The sequence below is a fragment of the Lissotriton helveticus genome, chromosome 2_1 (assembly GCF_964261635.1).
Source record: "Lissotriton helveticus chromosome 2_1, aLisHel1.1, whole genome shotgun sequence".
In the NCBI taxonomy this organism is placed as follows: domain Eukaryota; kingdom Metazoa; phylum Chordata; class Amphibia; order Caudata; family Salamandridae; genus Lissotriton; species Lissotriton helveticus.
The window spans coordinates 1,792,992,136-1,793,014,001 of record NC_136059.1 but is presented as its reverse complement, the minus strand read 5'-3'; the positions used below and the strand labels follow the sequence as shown (position 1 = coordinate 1,793,014,001).

The following is a 21,866-nucleotide window of genomic DNA, read 5'->3' as shown; positions in this document are numbered from 1 at the left end:
ACCGAGAGCAGATGTGCTACTGCACATACAAAGAGTGAACATCAGTGTTTTTTGTTCCCACACATACCCATAGAGAACACGTGTTGCCCCACATACACACAGAGAATGCGTGCGGTGGTACATACACAGAGGTAACACTTGTGTTGCCACACACACTGAGAAAAGATGTGCTACTGCAAATACACGGAGGGAACACTTGTGTTGCCAAACATCTTAGCCCTATTTTTAAGGGCATTCAAGCCCTGTGGTGCAATGTTTATTACACCTCTCTCCACAACAAAACGTGGCCTGCCAATCCCAAGGCTGCTTTTGGAGCAGAAGGCCTGTATAATTCAATATGGGAGTAAACCAAAAAATAAGACTATGATTGGCACAAAATAAATAATACCAGTCAAAATAAAGACTCCCCATCACACTTATAGGAGCCCACCAACCATGTATTGTACACGACACATAAGTAGATCACCACCATATACGGTGGAGGCTGGCTCTTGAAAAGACAAGCAAAATCATAGATTCGTGCAATTGCCAAATGGCAAAGGGGGAACATTGATCATTTTAAATTTTTTTTATTAATCCTCTGGCGAGGACACAAATTAGCTTTTTTGTTAACGGATTGTTTTGGGGAAGAGGGAATAAAGTATTTCCTTTGAGTATTTATAAAACAAAATTCCTTCAGGGTGTCGGCTACTGAAAATATGCAGGTAAATTGTACCTTCTGCAACATGGTGTTCACTGAAAATGTCAGATTTCAAATCTTCATGCTGTAGCTCGGCTCAGTTACTTACCTAGAAGAGAAAAAGAAGAAAGATCAGATAATTTCACATCACAGGCTTATCGATGCACGATACACGTCACATTGGTTTTAATCAGGGAATCTGGAAAGATGGGTCAAGGGAGGACCAAGTCATGCAGCAGATTGACTAAATTATGCTTCGTATTGCGGTAGATTTTTATAATAGTGTTACCAGTGTCTGGGCAAATATTTCACCTCTTTAGTACCAGTTTAACACCCAATCATAGCAATAAACAACAGAAAGGAGACCGGTCAACCTTTGCGAAGTATCTTCCACCACACCGTGATACGTGTTGCTGTGTTATTAATAACTTTTGATATGTTTGCGCTAAAAACTTTCTTTGTTAACATCTGCAGATTATACAAAAGATGATGGAGTATGTGGCAAATCCCTAATACTGCAGGAAACACCATGGCTGCAAAATCGCATCAATCTGGTAGCCCTGGTTTAACCCAACAGCCTCTGAAAAGTAACTGCTTGGCTCTGTGTCTCCTAGTACCTAGTCCCACATCCTCTGTCTAATATGGACTTACTCATCAAACCTTAAGCTCCTGATTCTTCAAAACACTTCTGCAACAGCTGGTTTACTACCTCACCACGAAAAGAATTTCTGAGTTTTAGAAATTCACAAAGATTGCAATAAACCTTTGGCAGTCGCGAAATTCCAGAAAACATTTGTGAATTCCTCCTTTCATGCAGGCAAAGGGCTTTCTACACCTGCAATTTATATATTTTACAATTGCACATCAGAAATTCAGTGCTATTCTATTTGTTATGGATGGGTCTCTTTTAGAGCCAGTAGTGTTATCACTGGATTCCAAATCTGGTTATTAACAGCTACTTTGTCACAACTGACGAAAAATAAAATGTGTTTTTCACAACTTTGATTCTACGAGGTGGAAGTCCCCAGCGTTCCCGAGACTCAAGTGAAGTGGCGGAATGGAGGTTGGTGGTCTCATCCGTCTTCTCCTTTCTCTATGAGGTCTCCATAGACCCAAGGAAGGTGTTCCACCACAACACCCATTGCAATTTGAGACTGCCCCAGATTTACAAGGATCTGTATGTATGAGGCAGCAGCAAAAACTAACGCATTAGAAAGAAACACATAGAAAGAGCAAAACACCTTTAAGAATTGTTTATTACCTTCCTGCACATAAACAATAATTCCCTGCAACGCAGGCACCCTTGCACTATGGCGCGTGTGTCTGTGTCGGTGCTAGGCAGCTATTTTTAGCACTAGCGCAAAGAAAATCATAGGGATGCGGCATATTCTTGGAAATATGGTGCATCTCTGCGTTTTTTTAAATGACTCATTGTAGCACTACAAAATAATCCTCAGCGCCATGCTGCGCCATTATACCCTCAGTGTCAGCAACGAGACTCTGGAAACCTGCACTGACATGGATTTCAAAGCTGTGCACACACGGCTTGCAGAGAGCCTGTCAGCACAGCACAGGCTCTCTGCTCCATTGAGAGTAGTGAGCACAGCTTTAGCAGGGCAAGGGTGGAAAACCTCAGATGCTGGGGTGGAGGCAAGAGGCAAGTATTAGAGAGGGATAGGGTCATGATGTAGGTGGTGTGTAAGGGTGCAGGATGCCAAATATGTTTTTTAATATTTAGGTGAGTGAGGGCCAGGAAGGCCAGATGGTGATGGATGCAGGGTGCAGGGCTCCAGGTGTAAATGTAATATAGGGCAGAGGCAGACGTAGGTGATTCCATAATGCGGATGGATCCCCGTGACACTCTTGGCACAGATGACAAGAGCAGGGTGAGATGAAATGGAGGGGCCATACATAACATAAATTCACGCAGCGGGCGTGTCGGAGGCGCGCCGAAGTCGCGCCAAAGTCAAGCCCGTCAGTGCCCGTCAGTGCCCGTCAGTGCCCGTCCGCGACCGATCGGGGCCTGGAGCCAAGATCTCTGCGCGGACTATGCAAACCCACATTCAGTATGATAAACAGGAACTGCTAAAACTACGACCATCAAAGGAGGAGCCCTGTTGGCACTCTATGGAAGCTCTCACTCTTCGGGACTGTCCACAATGTTCCTTCAAAAGTAAGAGGGAATCGCTAAATGGGATAGGTAACAAGACTGTTCAGGGAGCCCTGCTGAACTGTAGGTCACTAAGTAAGCATAGCAGTCAGATCTGGGATCTTCTTTTGGATGGAAAACTTGACTTTCTCTTCCTAACGGAGACCTGGCTAGGGGAACACTCTGATCCAGAGATAATAGAAGCCATCCCTCCGTCCTACTCCCTGGCCAGATTAGATAGGAGTGAAGGAAGAGGAGGGGGAATTGCCATTGCCATCAAATCACCGATGGAATGTACCCTAGAATCCATAAATATAGACAACTGTGAAGCAGGATGCTTCTCCCTAAAACTAGGGCCCCAATTCTCTGTGTCGGGAATCCTTGTTTATAGACCCCCAGGTGGACTGAAGAATTTTAAATCGAGTCTGGTGGAGAGCATTGCTCATCTGGCAACTAGAAAGAGTAGACTGATGATATTAGGAGATCTTAACATCCATCTTGAAGATGAGCAGGATAAAGAAGCCAGAAATTTAAGATTAGACCTACAGACTCTACAAATCGACCTAAAAAATCACACTCCCACCCATAAGCAGGGCCATCTACTAGACCCAATATTCTGTAATTGGGACGGAGTAAGGACTGATACGCCCCTTCCGGTCCCGTGGTCAGACCACTACCTGGTCCCATTTAAAATCCTTATTTCAACCTCTGACTCTCACAGAGTGGAGAATAAAAGATACCCCCGCCGCAAATGGAAACAATTCTCACAAGATGTGTTCAACGAACTGCTGCTTGAAGGGGGTCCACCGGGGGGTGACGATTGTGAAACCGCTCTTAAAAGGCTAGAAGAGCGCATCCTCGTGGCCCTTGATAAGACAGCCTCGATGTATCTCGCCAAGACAGGGTGCAGAGACAGGAAATCAGCACCTTGGTTTACACCCGAACTACAAGCGGCTAAATCGGCATGTAAAAAACTGGAATGGAGATGGCAAATAGATTTCTGCCCTCTGAGTAAGTTAAACTACAAAGAGCTGCAGAAAAAATATCAAACGATGGTACGTGGAGCTAAAGCCACCCATTATAAGAAACGTATTGGGGAAGCAGAAAACGCATCGAAAGAGCTCTTTAAAATCTTTAAAGAGATCTCGGTGGTACTTAACTCAACCACCCAGGACACTGACTCGGTAGCAGAAGCAAACAAAATAGCCGAATACTTTGCAGGAAAGGTCTGGAATATATATGCTACCTTCTCCAACAAACCAGAAGAGGGTATACAATTTGAAGTAATTAGGGCAGCAGACAACACAGAAGAGGGATTGAAACTCTTCTCGGTTCCTCCCCCAGTGATACTCTGTAGCCTCAGGGAATCAAATCAGGTTCCCCTCGAGATCCGGCCCCTCCAAGGATAATGGGAGATAGCCTCTCGGTACTAGAGCCATACATCAGGCATATACTCCAGATCTCTTTTTCCACAGAACATCTTCCGGAAGAATGGAAAAAAGCGATTGTGCTCCCCATAAAGAAAAAGCCCAATATAAGCCAGGACATACTGGAGAATCTGAGACCTATTTCTCTGCTCCCCTATTTAGCCAAAGTGGCGGAGAAAGTGGTAAATGGTCAACTAATGACACATCTAGAAAAAACAAATTCCCTGCACCCCTCGCAATCGGGCTTCAGGGCGGGCTTCTCCACGGAGACAGCCCTCCTGAGAGCGACTGAGTTCCTAAGACAGGGGGCGGATGCTGGCAACACCATGGCCGTGGTGATGCTTGACCTCAGTGCGGCATTCGACACTGTAGCCCATTCCATCTTACTACAGTGTCTAGTCAAGGCGGGTGTCACCAGCTCCGCACTGGGGTGGCTGAAATCCTTCCTCACAGGCAGAAGCTTTCAGGTGCAAAAAGGCTCGTGTAGATCAGCAGATATGGCCTTAGAACAGAGGGTTCCTCAGGGCTCGGCCCTGAGTCCAACTCTTTTCAATCTTTATATGACCCCCCTGGCCGAAGTGGTGCGAGCGTACGGGGTAGAGTTGGTCTCCTACCCAGACGACACACAACTGCTGATCTCGTTGTCTCAAGCACCATTAATGACAGCATCTAATTTTAAGGCTTGCATGCAAGCACTAGCAGAATGGATGGACGCACACTGCTTGAAACTAAATGGATCTAAAACGGAGGTAATGGTTGTGGGTGGGAACAACCTGAGTTGGTCTCCATATTGGTGGCCTACCTGTCTGGGTCCTAGGCCTGTTCCTTGTAAAGAAGCCAAAAACCTGGGTATATGGGTTGATCCCACTCTGTCCTACGAAGGCCACATTTGTCGCCTCGTAGGAAAGTGTTTCGGGGTTCTGAAAACACTAAATCGCACCCTTGATTTACTCCCGCTGGGTGCTAGACGCGCTATGACTCAGGCGCTGGTGACATCCCGTATGGACTACGGGAATGTTTTGTTCCTGGGTGCTACAGAGCACAGTCTAGAGCGCCTACAGGTCCTCCAAAATACAGCAGCTCGTCTTGTTCTTCGACTCCCCAGAAGAGCAGCATCGAAATCAGCATTAGCGACTCTACACTGGCTACCGATCAAAAAAAGAGTGATGTTTAAAGCTCTCTTAATGTGCCAGAGGATACTCCAACATAAAGCCCCTCCCTATCTGCAAGACCTAGTACTTAGGTATGAGCCAACCAGAGCCTTACGCTCAGAGGGGATGGGTCTGCTGACGATCCCCCGTGTAAAAAGAGCAAAGCTAGGTGGTCGCTCCTTTAGAGCTGTAGCGGCAAAAAACTGGAATGCTCTCCCGACATCTCTAAGACTGGAAGAATCAGAAACTAAATTTAGAACTATGCTAAAAACATACTTATACAAACTATAAGCAGCTGATAAGGCGGTGGGAGTTGGGATGTCTGCTCTGATAACTTGCTTCTCCACAGCGCGGGGACACGCCGGGAAGGCGTCACCAGGCGCTTTATAAACTATCTTATTATTATTATAGATGTATAACTGTGAATAAAGTGGATGTTTTTTCTTCTGGGGGTTCTCGGTGACATCATAGGCAACTCAAGCTTTCCTCTCATTTTATGTCATTCACAGTCCCTCGGTGAAAAACATCCCCATTATTCACAGTTACCCACCCATAAGTTTACATTTTTTTCCACACTTCCTATGCCTTTACTATAACTAAATCTCCAACATTTCTAGGGTGGAACACATTCAGGAAAAGATGTGTCTATACCAACAAACTCTCAATTTTCTTGGTGTTCCCAAACTTTAGAAGGCACCACCAACCTGGAACATCTACTCCTCGCCCCGGTAAGATACTTACCCAGACACAGTATTACACCATGGATATTAACCAGATTTTTATTCTTGGCCACAAGGTTTTTAGATCATTATCCTGAAGGTGCTTGTGTCAGTCCATAAAGCTTTTTTAAAGTCTGTAGGTTTGTTCTAGTCCCTGGAGGTGGCAGGGTTATGATAGTTCATATGGCAGCTAATCCCATGGTTATTATGGTAGTCCACAGGGTACATAGTCCACTGGGCTTGGAACTCCCCTGGGTTTTCATGCTTTCCCCTCACATCTTTTATGCTGGCCCACACAATTGTTATGGGTGTCCCCCAGGGTGTTTATGATGTGTGGAGGCTTTTTGCGCTTGACCACATAATTTTACAGTAGTCCCAGGTGACTGTACGCTTGTCTAAAGTGTTTCAGGATAGTCCTCCGGTTATCTCAGAGCACGAGATCTATGTTTCTGTTACATGATTCAATGGCAAGCAGAACCTTTTCAAACCCAGGCCACCACGGGACGAAGGGTGCAAGGGAGTCCTATCTCTTAAAAAGATGGGATGCTCATGTAGTAGACAATGAGATGGATTAATGTCAGTGGTTTCCTACACTCAGGAGTGTAGCTTGGTGAGTAAGAGTGTGGGGATGTGAACTTCAGATTTTCTGACAATCAGGCTGGCATTTAATGTTTAAAATGCGTTATACGACTAGCAGGGCGCATGAGAGGGGCTAAAGGGGCAGGGGAAAGAGAGGAATGAGGATTGGAGGGATTATTTTGTAAATAACCCATATTTTTTAGAACTTTCAAAGCAGAGAGTGAGTGTGTGTGTTTTTGCATGAGTGTAGTTAAAAATTCCTGCTGAGACCCAACTGACATCTCACATTACCAGATTGAAAGCACCAGTACCCAACTATGTACCTGAAAATACATTTGTTAGGGGGTGTAACACCCCAAACACCCCCTGAATCTATGCCTCTGCGTACACTCTGCTGACCATGTAATCAAAACCGATTAAATGAGGAAGTGGCCGGAAAAAGCTGGAATTCTGAATGCGAGCTGCAAGCTAATGGAATGATGGAGATTATTTACTAATGTAAAAGATTTCTAAAGCCCATTTTGAGTGATTAGATGAATAGTGATCAATGTGCCATAACACACACCAGTGGCATAAACAACGAGGTCCAAGGTTTAGTGGGTTATATACTGGGAAGGTGAAACTTAAGCATATATGTTTTTAATAAACCATATTAAAATGACATCCCACCAACTCTTGCCAATGAAGTGCAAGGCTTCTTAGCAACTAGTGTGGTTGGTATGAGAAATTTACTATTGCCATTTTGGGTTAGTAAAAAGCCAGCTCTTTATGTGCATCATAGTTTTCCTGCAGTCGCATTCTTATAATTTAATTTAAATCACAGTTTGCTTGTTTACAAATTACAATGCATCTGTGCACAAAGTTTTCTCATCAACAGTTGGCAGACAAATAGTTGTGCTGCAAACATCCGGCAGTGTCTGTGGCCCCACAGTGAGTGGAGCCAACGTTTATCATCCTACAAATATTTAGTATCCCACAAGTTAAAGAATCTTCGTGGAGCTCAAAATGTCAATAAATATTAGTTGAGAGAGTGGCATATGCCTAAAAAGAGGAGATTTTTAGACAGGTCTATGGGATCAGACAACACATTTGCTTACACTAGCAAATCAATCTATAATGTTTCTATGGAGGCATACGTCTTTCTCAAAATTGTTTAGCCAGGGCGAGACTTCACCACGGTCAATAAAATTTGCAATTGAACAAGATGTAATTTGAAATAGTTTGTTGGTATCCACCAGCTGACCCTGGATAGGCCACGATTTATCTACCAGAAATATTGGCCAATAGCCTCAGCCAGGAAGAGGAACGTCGCCGCACAGGAAAAATAAAATGATAATAGCAGGATGTTATTATCATTTTATTTTACAGTACTCCTCTGTAGGAGCGGGGTGGGCTGGACAACCCACACAGCAGGGGGAGGAGTGGTGGGCACCCTCTAAGTGTGCATGACGGTTTGGCCAGTCGTCTTGGGCCAACCAAACAGTCATGCGCACTTGAAATACTCTCCACCGGGCTGTTTTGCACAGCCTGGGTGGAAAACATGCCCACGCTCCTAGTCCTGAACCACAGCACTCAGACCAATCAGGACACTGCTATGAGCAGTGTTCTGATTGGCTATCAGAGTCTGAAGCCTGGGTGCTTCCTGTTTCTACTTCCTGCGTCGTCGGAAGAAGATGGAGAAGAAGTATCGGCCAGCAGGAAAGTTTTTCATTTCTTTTTCTTTTTTAACTTACCCCACCACTACTTCCCAGTAGCAGCTGCTACTGTACACACTTGCTGCAAATACTAGTCATGTGGACATTGGGTTCCTTATATTACATTTTGTAAATGGTTTGCATAAAACCTTTCCTTCTTTCACCCCACCTCCCCTTCCCATGACCGGACATAGGGTGGCATTTTATGTTTTTCATAACAAATAACTGTATGTTGGTCCCCTCCAGACTCCCATTTCCTCATTACACTCCTGTGTTCCATCTCATGTTCCTTGTTCTCCTTCTCCTCTTTTATTCTAGCTGCCTTGTTTCTATTAGAGGGAGCACACGCCACCAATCCCCCTTCAGCCATTTTCACATTTTTGTAGGAGCGTCCTTATGTACCCTCATTTCCCTGCCTATCCATTTCCCTACCGTGCCTGTGTTCACCTTTGTCTCCTGACATCTTTTTATGGTTCAATATTAAAACTATTGGCCCTTAAAGAATTTTACAATGGAAGCCACATTTTTCCCTTAAAATAATTTACCTTTATATTAATGGGGGTTATCAACAACAAAACCAACGTGTTATGTTAATATGATTTTGTGGACAGACTTAGGGATTTTGTCTATTATTTTAATGAAACTGTAAGTCTATTAATTTATTAATTCATTAAATGATTTTTCGATTTTTTGGTTACTCTTTTTTCTATATTTTTTTCTTTCTACATGCTACATTTTCATAATCAAAATAACAACACCCTGTAGGATAAAAAGAAGGAACTGCCTCTCCTCAATCTTGTCTCCAAAACAAATTTCCTAAAGGAGGTTCTTTGAAAGGAAGTAATGTATGCCTCCCAGTTCTCCTTCATATTTTAGATCCACGGTGCTCGTCAAATAAAATAATATCTGTATCAAAATGAAAACAACTTGTATTCTCATCCCCTCTCCCTTAGGATTTCAATTTCCCTGAAGGAAATAAAGTTTATAACTTTGATTTAGGAACTACTGACCCAAATGTAATAAACTGTTGCAGTCGCAAAGCCTGCAATTCGCAAAATCACAAGATTAGTGACAGTAAAATTGCTAGTTGTGTCATACAAAAAGTGCTTTGCGAGGCAGAAATGTCTTGTCCGTCATTGGAAATTGGAAGGTGAAGGGAGCATAAAAGCGGCATCTCGCCTCCTTCTGATTTGCAATGCAATCTATCAGTTTTGTCACAATAATTGTGGTTTCATGACATTGACAAGTAACCACGTAATTACTAATTCACAGAATGGAAGCTGCCTCTGACAGTTCCGATTAGTTGCCTTTTACATACTTCTGTGCAGCTCCTCCCTATAAATAGGTGCCTGCTACCCGCTGCATGCCTCCTAGAGCACTGACATATTGGCCATGGACTTGACACTCCTCTAAAGATGGCGGATAAGGTAGACAGAGACAGAACAGTATTTTACAGTGGATCTGAGCCTAACAATCCCCCCAGCTGTCTCAAAGATGCAAAGTAAAGTGTGAAAAAACTGTAAGGTGATGCTAATAAAAAATCCTTTTTTTATTCCTTAAAAATCCTTTTTTTATTCCAACGATCTGAAAACAAATCTAATAAAAACTTTCAACAGTTGTGTGACTGAGCACTTGCAATCATAGATGTGCTTCTCAGGATGTCTTATAATGCTCAAGTAAAGCAAGATTAATTCCCCACAAGAACATCAAGAGAAGAAAGAATGTCAGACAGTAGCAGTCCACATTTGGACAGTATGAGATAGCTCAACATTGTAGTTCTTTCAACAAACAGAAGATCAGTAAAACTACATCATTCAGGGGGGCCTATGTATCTTGTTTAAACATGCAGATGTATTAATCTGCAGTGAAGGAATCTCTACACCCCAAAGTACTATGAGATGATATGAAATGATAGGTATAGCAACAGGCACTTGGTGCCTCATTTACCAAAATAATTATGCGGTGTGGCAAGTCATTATGCTGCGCCGAGTTGCGTCATTTTAAAAGCACAGGGATGTTTCAAATTAACAACAATAAAATGCATCTGTGTGCTTTCCCCTGCGCTGGTGCACAATTGGCTGCCATGCGCCAGCGCAGCTACTCTTCCGTGATGTTGCAAGAGTGCCTGTGTTGCAGGGAGGATTATTTTTGTGCAGGAAGGCACACCTTCCTGCACAAAAACAATAATTGATGGCATTTTCCTTTTTTTATTCATGCTGCAAAATGCAGCATGCATAGAAACAGGAAAATACGAGAAATAAAAGTATTTCTCCTCGTTGCACCACTCCTATGCCCACCCTACAGAGGCGTAGGATTCTAATGCACTTCCAGCTTTACAAAACGTTGTAAATCTGAGAATGATTCAGGTTCCATCGATGTTGCATGGGAACACCTACAGCAACACCCATGGAATGCCCCTTTCATGCAGAATAATGCCTGGAAGAGACTCATATTCACACTGCCAAGAAAAGTCACGTAGGGTGAATTTACGTGGCCTTGTAAATATGGGAAAGCACACTCAGCTGCTAGTGCATCAAAAAAAAGTGACTTACCGGTGGCGCAATGGCCTTGTAAATATGGCTCTTTGTTTGTTTTTTTGCCATGCCACAAGCAGAATAGGCATGTTGGCCAACCTGGCCTACCTGCCCTCCTTAGCACCCAGCACTCTGTGAGGTTAAGTTTTTTACTCAAGTTATCGCCTGGATGGACATTTTTAGGTCAAGCCTACCAGAGAGTGCAAACTGTTTGAATGCACAAGATCTTTTGTAAGCTTACCAAGAACATACAGTGGGCTTAAGCCCGTTGATTGTTTACCATTGGTTGGCTTAATTGTCACTCTCATTTGCTTGCCTTATCCATTTTATGTTTGGCCCTCCCCTGGAGCATAGCCTCTTTACCTGTGTCCTTCCATTGCTCACTATTAGGGCACTGCTTTTTTCTTTTACGTTAAGCACTCCAAAAGAGTGTGTGCATTTTTCAACCCTCTCCCTCGTGTGCTTCTCTCCTCCCGCACTCCATGTTGCTCTCACTAGTCTGTGTACTTCTCCCGCTGTGCGCTCCATGATGCTCTCTTGCATCTATGGCCTTTCTTGGGTGCCTCTCTCTCCCATCTCCAGTGTGGATGGCTTCTTTAGTGCGCTTCTTCACCACCAGGGCACGAGTCGGGGTACCACGCGGGTGGACGGCATCCCCCCACTTATTTTCCAGGGTTTTCCAGGGTGGACGCCGTCCACCCTGCTCAATCAAAACGCCGTCCCGATCCAGACTTTCCTTCGTCCCCGGCCTCGCCTGCTGCCTGCCCGCCTCAGCCGGATATGTACGAAAACAGACTCTCCCAATATTGCACCTCACTGCCAGCTTTATTAGCCCATCATCCCCTATTCCTGCAATCACAGGCTGCTAGAAGCGCAATAGCAGCCCCACCCCGCCCATTGTCACTTTGTATGGGGCTGATTTCCACATACAGAATGTCAATGGGCCAGTTTGGGGTGTTACAGCATGTGGTGAGCCGCTTCCTGCGGGTAGCGCCGCCGGCAACATTAACAGCTGGTCAAGGGCATTCCCAAAAATCTCACCAGAAGTATGCTGCTTGCCACAGGGTCAGGAGTCTCTCTCTCTCTTCTTTTGGCATATGTTGAAAGGTAACACGATGTGCAACATTTGAAAATGAACGGAGGATGTAATGTGTTTCAAATAAAAGTTCGATTATTTTAAGACTGTTTTTTCACACAGTATTGTCTAAAATAAAAAAAAATCTGAGCAGTGAAGGCTCTTGCAGGGCTGTTAATCGGTGAGTCGAGTTCCCAAGAGGTATGTTAGTCCCTTCTCTCCAGCCTGCTTGCTCAAATCAGAGGCGAACACCCCGCAACTGGCTGTGCATAAAAGGCAAGAACCACCCGCTTAATTACTGGAAAGGTGAGGAAGCATGCACCACTCCACTGTAACTTTTGGGATTCATAGCCCTTGCACAAGAATCCACAGACACCCCGGAAATGTTTCTTTTGTGACTGCTTTTTTAAACATGTTTGTGCACTTCGGTATATTCAACACAATATTCACCATAATATGATGCAATCGTTTTTCAGTGAACAAGTGTAAAAGTGTTGGGTACCCTAATCTCATGCTGCTGTATCAGCCTTCCATCTTCACTAGATCGATAACATTATGATAATTAATTTGTCTAACAATACATATCAGGTATGACACCTGACAAATGTACATTTCTTATTGTCTTACAGGCTGGATGGGGGAAAGGGTAAATGGTTGGATGGATGAGTGAATGGATGGGTGGGTGGAAGAGTGGATGGATGAGTGAAAGGATGCTTGGGTGAAATGGTACACGGTTGGATGGATGAGTGAAAGGATGCTTGGGTGAAATGGTACACGGTTGGATGGATGAGTGAGTGAATGGATGGATGAAGGGATGGATGACTGAAAGGATGCATGGAAAGATAGACGATGGATAGGTTTTCAAATAGTTGAAAAGGTTTGGATATGGATGGGCACACAGTTGGAAGGACAGAATGAATGGTGAAAGACTGCATGATGGATAAAAGAATTAATAGATGACAATGTACATTTGGAATGGTGGATATCAGGGGTTTGATGGAAGGATGAATGGTTAGATCATTGGACAAGAGAGCTCTTCTGGGGATGGTTGTGATCAGTGGCGTCACAAGGGGGGTGCGGGAGGTGCGGGCCGCACCGGGTGTCACCAGCAGAGGGCTGACACCAAAATGAACTCCTCGCTATTTATTTACTGTTCATGTAACACCGTCCGTATTGTCCCATGCTGTTTATAGTGCAGGGAAATGGACGGATGCCAGAATCTTCCTTTTCCCAGTTCTGTGAGCGCAGCGGCTTTGTCAGGAGGGGCTTGAGTATAAAATGAGCTCCGCCCTTGACCTTCTGCTCGCTATTCTTTTTGCTCGGAGATGCGATCTTGGTCGTGTTCATGTTCCGAGTGCATGTGGGCGTTTGGGGAACACCACATTCAGTGAACACAAAGTCAAGATTGGCCCAATCTCTAATGGTAAGAACTTTCAGAGTTTCGTAAAAAGTCACATTTGCAGTTAATTTTTGGAACCTTTTGAATCATCCGTGTATATATGTTGCGAGGCTTGTCCTGCATTATTGCAGATGTTAATATGAGAAGCACTGAAAAGACCATTTGATTTCTTTGGACAACGCTATGATGGGCCAAACGCAGGTAGGTCACAGAGTGTGCAGGATGGCAGGAGGAACGAAAAAAGGCCTCCCCCTGTTTGCCACGCCTGCCCTAGACAATGGAGGTTCAGTTGAATCATACAAAAGTATTAAAAAAAGGCTCCGATACTCCGCACATAGGAGCGGGGTAGGCGCAAATTTGCGTGCACAAATTCAAAGCGCATTTCATGAGTTTATTTCAGTCACTTTGAGAAGAGCCAAAAACTGTGGGAGAAACCATGGGGGGGGAGAAGGCGACGAGGAAAGGGTTAAAAGAGCAGCAGGCAGGGGAGGGAGGTGCAGGCGGAGGGGGAGACGGTGCAGCCAGAGGGAGAGATGGTGCAGGCAGGGGATGAGATGGTGTAGGCAGGGGGTGAGACGGTGCAGGCAGGGGGGAGACGGAGCAGGCAGAGGGCAGATGTTGCAGGCAGAGGGGAGATGGTGCAGGCAGAGGGGAGATGGTGCAGGCAGAGGGGAGATGGTGCATGCAGAGGGGAGATGGTGCAGGCAGAGGGGAGATGGTGCAGGCAGAGGGGAGATGGTGCGGACAGAGGGAGAGATGGTGCAGAGAGAGGGAGAGATGGTGCAGGCAGAGTGCAAATGGTGCAGGCAGAGTGCAAATGGTGCAGGCGGAGGGAGAGATGGTGCAGGCAGGGGATGAGATGGTGTAGGCAGGGGGTGAGACGGTGCAGGCAGGGGGGAGACGGAGCAGGCAGAGGGCAGATGTTGCAGGCAGAGGGGAGATGGTGCAGGCAGAGGGGAGATGGTGCAGGCAGAGGGGAGATGGTGCATGCAGAGGGGAGATGGTGCAGGCAGAGGGGAGATGGTGCAGGCAGAGGGGAGATGGTGCGGACAGAGGGAGAGATGGTGCAGAGAGAGGGAGAGATGGTGCAGGCAGAGTGGAAATGGTGCAGGCAGAGTGCAAATGGTGCAGGCAGAGGGAGAGATGGTGCAGGCAGAGGGAGAGATGGTGCAGGCATGGGATGAGATGGTGCAGGCAGGGGGTGAGACGGTGCAGGCGGAGGGGAGACGGAACAGGCAAAGGGGAGATGGTGCAGGCAGAGGGGAGATGGTGCAGGCAGAGGGGAGATGGTGCAGGCAGAGGGGAGATTGTGTGGACAGAGGGAGAGATGGTGCAGACAGAGGGAGAGATGGTGCAGGCAGGGGATGAGATGGTGCAGGCGGAGGGGAGACGGAGCAGGCAGAGGGCAGATGTTGCAGGCAGAGGGCAGATGTTGCAGGCAGAGGGGAGATGGTGCAGGCAGAGGGGAGATGGTGCAGGCAGAGGGGAGATGGTGCAGGCAGAGGGGAGATGGTGCAGGCAGAGGGGAAATGGTGTGGACAGAGGGAGAGATGGTGCAGACAGAGGGAGAGATGGTGCAGGCAGAGTGGAAATGGTGCAGGTAGAGTGGAAATGGTGCAGGCAGAGGGAGAGATGGTGCAGGCAGAGGGAGAGCTGGTGCAGACAGAGGGAGAGATGGTGCAGGCAGGGGATGAGATGGTGCAGGCGGAGGGGAGACGGAGCAGGCAGAGGGCAGATGTTGCAGGCAGAGGGGAGATGGTGCAGGCAGGGGATGAGATGGTGCAGGCGGAGGGGAGACGGAGCAGGCAGAGGGCAGATGTTGCAGGCAGAGGGGAGATGGTGCAGGCAGAGGGGAGATGATGCAGGCAGAGGGGAGATGGTGCAGGCAGAGGGGAAATGGTGCGGACAGAGGGAGAGATGGTGCAGACAGAGGGAGAGATGGTGCAGGCAGAGTGGAAATGGTGCAGGTAGAGTGGAAATGGTGCAGGCAGAGGGAGAGCTGGTGCAGGCAGTGGGAGAGCTGGTGCAGGCAGAGGGAGAGCTGGTGCAGGCAGAGGGAGAGCTGGGGCAGGCAGAGGGAGAGCTGGTGCAGGCAGAGGGAGAGCTGGTGCAGGCGGAGTGGGAGGGGGAGATGGTGCAGGCAGAGGGAGAGATGGTGCAGGCAGAGGGAGAGATGGTGCAGGCAGAGGGAGAGATGGTGCAGGCGGAGGGAGAGATGGTGCAGGCGGAGGGAGAGATGGTGCAGGCGGAGGGAGAGATGGTGCGGACAGAGGGAGAGATGGGAGCCATCCTATTCAACAGATCTCCCTGCCTTGCATTTGTCCTGCTTACACCTGTCGTGATGTCACTTCCTGTCGTGATGTCACTTCCTGTCGTGATGTCACTTCCTGTCGTGATGTCACTTCCTGTGACCACGCCTAACTTGGAGAGTCCCCCCACTTCTTTTTTTAGGACTTGTGCCCTGTTCACCACCTCATTTTGCACTCTCCCTCATGACCCCGCCAACCCCCTGACTGCTATCCCCAACCTGCTTCCAACACCCGTTGAGTCGTTTTAAAAAAATATATATTTTAAATTATTTTTGAGGGGAAGGGCGAGGCTGGAAATTGTATCTGGCTCTCCACAAAGCAATTTTGTGCACTCACAATTTCTTTTTTTAATGGCTAAACAAAGTAACATCCTCCGTCTTAGACTTGTCAATAAAAAGATAAAAGAAAATGGCATTCTGTAGGCACACACATACTTCATCACAGAACTAACAGCAGCGGCCGCATGTTCGAACCTTTATTTTTTTTTTTCAGAATACTAAAGAGCACCAGCAAAAAAATGGGCAAAGCCAGTAGGTTCCAAAAGGGAGGCCTATTGGCTTTGCCAGTGCCTGTTGTAACTGCTATGGTACAGTGGTTTTAGTTCAAGTGGGCAAGTGTATTAATTAGGCCTTTCATTGCCAAGCATTGCTACATTTATAGTTTTCCACAACAAAGTTCTGCCTCTGTGATTAATCAGTTTTCTTTTAGACTTCAGTAATGAACATAGTTGAACAAATGTGCACTCCGAATTCCGAAGCCAGAATATTGAGGCAGAGTAATGAGGACAACATTTTAAATTGAAAATATCCAAAGGTGACTAAGTATACATTTTCTATGTCTAACTCAACATATATGTACCTTGACAATATATATCTCTTCAAGGTATGTAGATTTGGCGTTAGGAATACTAAATCTATACTTCCTCTCTATGCGCTTACCATTAAATATTTTAGTCTTTGATATTTTGTCTACAATATTCTTATGCTATGATATTCATAGCCTCGATATTCAGTAGTAACATCAAATGAAAATGTTTCACAAATGATAAAGCTGCTTTTATTAATGTCAATCAATCAATCAAAGTAAGCTTTAATCAGTTTTTGAAGGAACAAACCATAAAACATCAGTTAACATTCAATCACAAGAAATACAGATATAAATTTACATGCATTATAAAATAAAACCACAGAAGCAATTCAAAATACAGTACATATTGCGGATCTATGACAATATCGACAGACAGAATATCTACATACAAAAATATCGACACAAAAATATCGACATCAAAAATATCGGAGTTATATCTTCATAAAGGTAAGTACAAAAATATCGAAAAAATAATATCGTAGTACAAAAATATCGAAATTAAAAATATCGTTTTTTTAAATGTATTAATAATAATGTAAAAATAATTTAAAAATACATATAATTTTACAAATATTAAATAAAAACATTAAAACATATTTAAAAAATGATAACTAATACATATACATTTAAAAGAAATTAAAAACTCTACATATAAATTAATATATATACTTATTCCACATATTGCAACAGTAGGAAAAGCGTTGGATAGCGTGGGGGTAAAAATTACTATTCCCACTCCAGAGGGTGCAATAGTAGGGAAAACGTTGGATAGCGTAGGGGTTTAAATTACTATTCCCACTCCAGAGGGTGCAACAGTAGGGAAAGCGTTGGATAGCGTAGGGGTAAAAATTACTATTCCCACTCCAGAGGGTGCAACAGTAGGGAAAGCGTTGGATAGCGTAGGAGTAAAAATTACTATTCCCACTCCAGAGGGTGCAACAGTAGGGAAAGCGTTGGATAGCGTAGGGGTAAAAATTACTATTCCCACTCCAGAGGGTGCAACAGTAGGGAAAGCGTTGGATAGCGTAGGAGTAAAAATTACTATTCCCAGTCCAGAGGGTGCAACAGTAGGGAAAGCGTTGGATAGCGTAGGTGTTTAAATTACTATTCCCATTCCAGAGGGTGCAACAGTAGGGAAAGCGTTGGATAGCGTAGGGGTAAAAATTACTATTCCCACTCCAGAGGGTGCAACAGTAGGGAAAGTGTTGGATAGCGTAGGGGTAAAAATTACTATTCCCACTCCAGAGGGTGCAACAGTAGGGAAAGCGTTGGATAGCGTAGGGGTAAAAATTACTATTCCCACTCCAGAGAGTGCAACAGTAGGGAAAGTGTTGGATAGCTTAGGGGTAAAAATTACTATTCCCACTCCAAAGGGTGCAACAGTAGGGAAAGCGTTGGATAGCGTATGGGTAAAAATTACTATTCCCACTCCAGAGGGTGCAACAGTAGGGAAAGCGTTGGATAGCGTAGGGGTAAAAATTACTATTCCCACTCCAAAGGGTGCAACAGTAGGGAAAGCGTTGGATAGCGTAGGGGTAAAAATTACTATTCCCACTCCAAAGGGTGCAACAGTAGGGAAAGCGTTGGATAGCGTAGGGGTAAAAATTACTATTCTGTAGTGGGGGATCTCTGTGTATAGTCATAATCTAGTGAATAGTCCCGCCCATGTGCGTGGACCCCGGAGCAATCAAAAATAATCTCTTACAGTGTCGAAAAATGCAGAACTGCACAGACACTTAAGAGAGAATTTAAAGACAGATAATGCAGCCTAAAAAAGCTACACTGTCCAGTACTTCAACTAGAAATCCCACCACAAAATCCACAAAAACAGCAAAGCCTGTACAGATTTCTCTTGCTTTCACAGAAAAATCCCTCAGGAATGATAGAGAGAAGAACCTGGACAGACAAGCCCCATAGGCTGCCATTATGTGGCTCAGAACAGGATACTGTGCCTTTAAGAGAACTTTCCAGAACTTCACAGTATCCCAGAATGCCCTGCAGGTCCCAGTTACTTTCAGTTCTTTTTTCCGGCTCCTGCAAGCAGGACCCTGGAGCATTGAGCTCTACCTTTTCAAGGGTTTATTGGTGTTTTTTCACTTTAAATTCGATTTGAGTGTTTCCAAAGTACTTTTGTGCTGTTCTTCTTGGTTTTTGCTCCCTTTTGCTGTCAAATATGCCTGCATTATTTGACAAATGCCCGGAGTGCTCCAGGAAGAAAGCAAAATCAGACCCCCATGAGTTGTGTATCCTCTGTCTTCCCTCTTCCCACATCCCAGAGGAGTGTGAGATCTGTCAAGGCTTCTCTGGCAGTACCCTGAAGGACAGAATGAAGATCAGGCTTCAGGGCCTCGAGGAAAGAAGGCTGAAGGCGCAAGGTGGGTCTGGAGGGGCTTTGTCTGCCCATGCTGAGGCCTCTGGGGGGCTCCCCAGGGGCAGGAAGTCCAGCAAACGTCCCCATTCTCCGTCGGGGTCGGTGGCACTGACCACGACGTCGAGAGGGAGGTCCAAGGCCGTCTCCCCGTCTCCCAAGGGTTCTGGGTCGAGGAAACGTCGACGTCGAGGGAGTTACACAGGCCGCCGTCGAACCCTTTGACGATTTCGTCGTCGTCGTCTTCAGCGTCGACGTCGAGTGATCGGCGTCGACGGGCCCGGCATCGGCGCTCGCCCTCGAGGCGACACCGCCGTTCGCCGTCGACGGAGAGGACGCTATAGTCGTTGAGGGGTTCCTCGTCGTCGAGGCCGCCGTCGAGACGGAAGAGGTCGCCGTCGAGGCTGAAGAGATCGCCGTTGAGGCGGAAGAAGTCGCCGTCGAGGCGGAAGAGGTCGCCGTCGAGGCGGAAGAGGTCGCCGTCGAGGCGGTCGAGGTCGCCGTCGAGGCGGTCGAGGTCGCCGTCGAGGCGCAAGAGATCGCCGTCGAGACACAAGGGATCGTCGTCGAGATGGTCGGGATCGACGTCGAGGCTTGGAAGACGGTCGACGCCGAAGCATGGAAGACGGTCGACGCCGAAGAGGCGCTCGACGTCGAGGGACCTACGCTCGCCGTCTGGTCACCGGTCTTCGACATCGAGGGATCGTGATGCAAGGCCTAGGACTGTGGGGGGCTCCCCTCAGTCCGGAAAGGATGGCGGGTCACCGGGATCGGTGTACTCCGAGGTGTATACTCCGAAGAAGACTGTTACACCTCCGCCTCCGTTGCCGAGAGGTCTCGCTCCGAGGGCTCCAACCCCTCCTCCGTTAAAATCCTTTGCCTCCGCTTCCAGCGGGACCACGGCCTCCTGTGCCAGACAAACCGCCACCAGTTCCGCCGAGGTCGGTCTCGTTGCCCAGGCTTCCGACCCCTCCCAAAAAGACTCCTAAGTCTAAGGAACCGCCCAAGCCCAGAACGTCCGCCCCGGGAAAACCGGCAGAACATCCCAGACCTAGGCGATCAAGGTCACGCTCCGGACGGAGAGGAAGATCGAGGAGTAGACACAGGTCCTTCACTAGATCTAGGCATCGCCATAGGAGGCATAGGTCCAGGTCCCGTACGGCATCCTCTAGGACTCGTTCCTATTCGCCTACTTTATCGGACTCCCCGGAGACTAGGGTGTCTCCGGTTGACGACATCGGCACGTTCCAGGAGGTTCTCCTGAGGGGGGCTGCAAAGTTGGGTATCACGGTGACGGCTCCTACACCTACGACGTCCGTGATATTCGAGACTCTTCACAAGAAGCACCTGTCTCGCCCTCTGCTGCCATTGGTGCCAGGACTGGTCGAACCTGCGGAGGAGCTGTTCCTTACGCCTGCGGTGGTGAAGGCTGCTCCATCCAGACTTCTGAAGAAGTACAGAGCACCTGACTCGGACCCGGCCTTCCTACGAATGGACCCAGTGCCCGATTCTGTGATAGTGACGGCGGCAAGGAAGTTGCATTCTTCCTCCCCGTCCTCCACCGTGCCACTGGATAAAGAGAGCCGCTGGATTGATTCGGCTGGAAGGAAGGCTTGTGGGACTTCTTCCACTACTATGAAGGCCTCCAGCGATTCGGCTTTGCTGGGGCGGTACGGCCGTGCACTGTGGGACTCCCTGGAACAGTTCGCGGACCTTCTACCACGCGACAGGAGGGAGGACTTCCAAGAAATTGTCAAGGAAGGGATGCTGGTTTCGAACCAGGCCATCAGCGCCGCTGTGGATATCGCACTGTTGGCCGCACATGGCTACTGTCACGGGGTCAACCAACGCCGCCATGCTTGGCTCAGGCTTACGTCACTCAAGCCTGAGGCGCAGCAGCGAGTGGCTAATCTGCCGTTTTCCGGTGAAACACTATTCGGGAAACATGCCGACGATGAAATGGCCCGCATGAAGGCCGAGGCTGAAACCCTGACGGCTGTGGGCTTGGAGAAGCCCAAAGACAAGAAGCCCTACCGCCAGTTCCAACGGCGGTTCGGCTCGCAGGGGAAAGGACGAGGACAATCTTCGGGACAACAGCAGCAGCAACAACAGCAGCAGTTCCGGAGACCCTTCCAGAAACGCCAGAGGGGTAGAGGTGGACAGCAGTCCTCTACCGCGAACAAGGGCCCGGCCGGGTCTCGACCCTGAGCGGTTACTTCCCCTTCATCCGTTACCCGCTCCGGTGGGGGGAAGCGTTCAATTTTTTCTGGCAGAGTGGAGAAAAATTACTCAGGACAAGTGGGTGCTGAATATTGTTTGCAATGGATACAGTCTTCGGTTTACCAGCTCTCCTCCATCGATTCCTCCGGTCAGCTCGCAGTATCAGCTGCGCGAGCTCCAGGCGGAGGCCGATATCCTGTTAAGGAAAAGGGCGATAGAAGAGGTACCTCTGTCTCAAAGAGGAAGAGGTCTGTACTCTCGGTTCTTTCTGGTCCGCAAGAAGGACAAGAACGAGTTCAGGCCCATTCTGGACGTGCGGCAGGCAAACAAGTGGATTCGCAGAGAAAAGTTTTGCATGCTGTCGTTGCATCAGATTTATCCTCAGTTGCAACAGGGAGACTGGCTTTGTGCAATCGACCTACAGGATGCATACTTCCAGGTGCCCATTGCACACAAACACAGGAAGTTCCTGCGATTTCAAGTCAGCACCAATCACTATCAATACACAGTACTGCCATTCGGGCTGAAGTCTGCGCCCAGAACTTTCTCGAAGTGCATGGCGGTGGTAGCAGCACACCTGAGGAAGAACAAGGTGTTTGTCTACCCGTACCTGGACGATTGGTTGATCAAGGCCTCCTCCTTCTCGGAAGCTCAAGCGCACATCCAGAAGACGTGCGTTCTATTGAACAAGCTGGG

The 21,866-nt window shown here is 47.1% G+C and overlaps 1 protein-coding gene across 3 annotated transcripts in view; it reads right to left on the bottom strand.

The window, feature by feature from the left end:
• ANK2 (ankyrin 2) overlaps positions 1–21,866 on the bottom strand; it is a 1,987,506-nt gene that overhangs the window by 1,524,749 nt on the left and 440,891 nt on the right. For 2 of the 3 annotated variants that reach the window (XM_078676733.1, XM_078676736.1), the window contains exon 2: positions 716–788. The exons of the other annotated variant lie outside the window; for it this stretch is intronic. In XM_078676733.1, coding sequence (XP_078532859.1) covers positions 716–727 — 12 coding nt within the window. In that variant the 5' untranslated portion in view covers positions 728–788. The remainder of the gene's footprint in view (positions 1–715; positions 789–21,866) is intronic. 3 annotated transcript variants of the gene reach the window in all.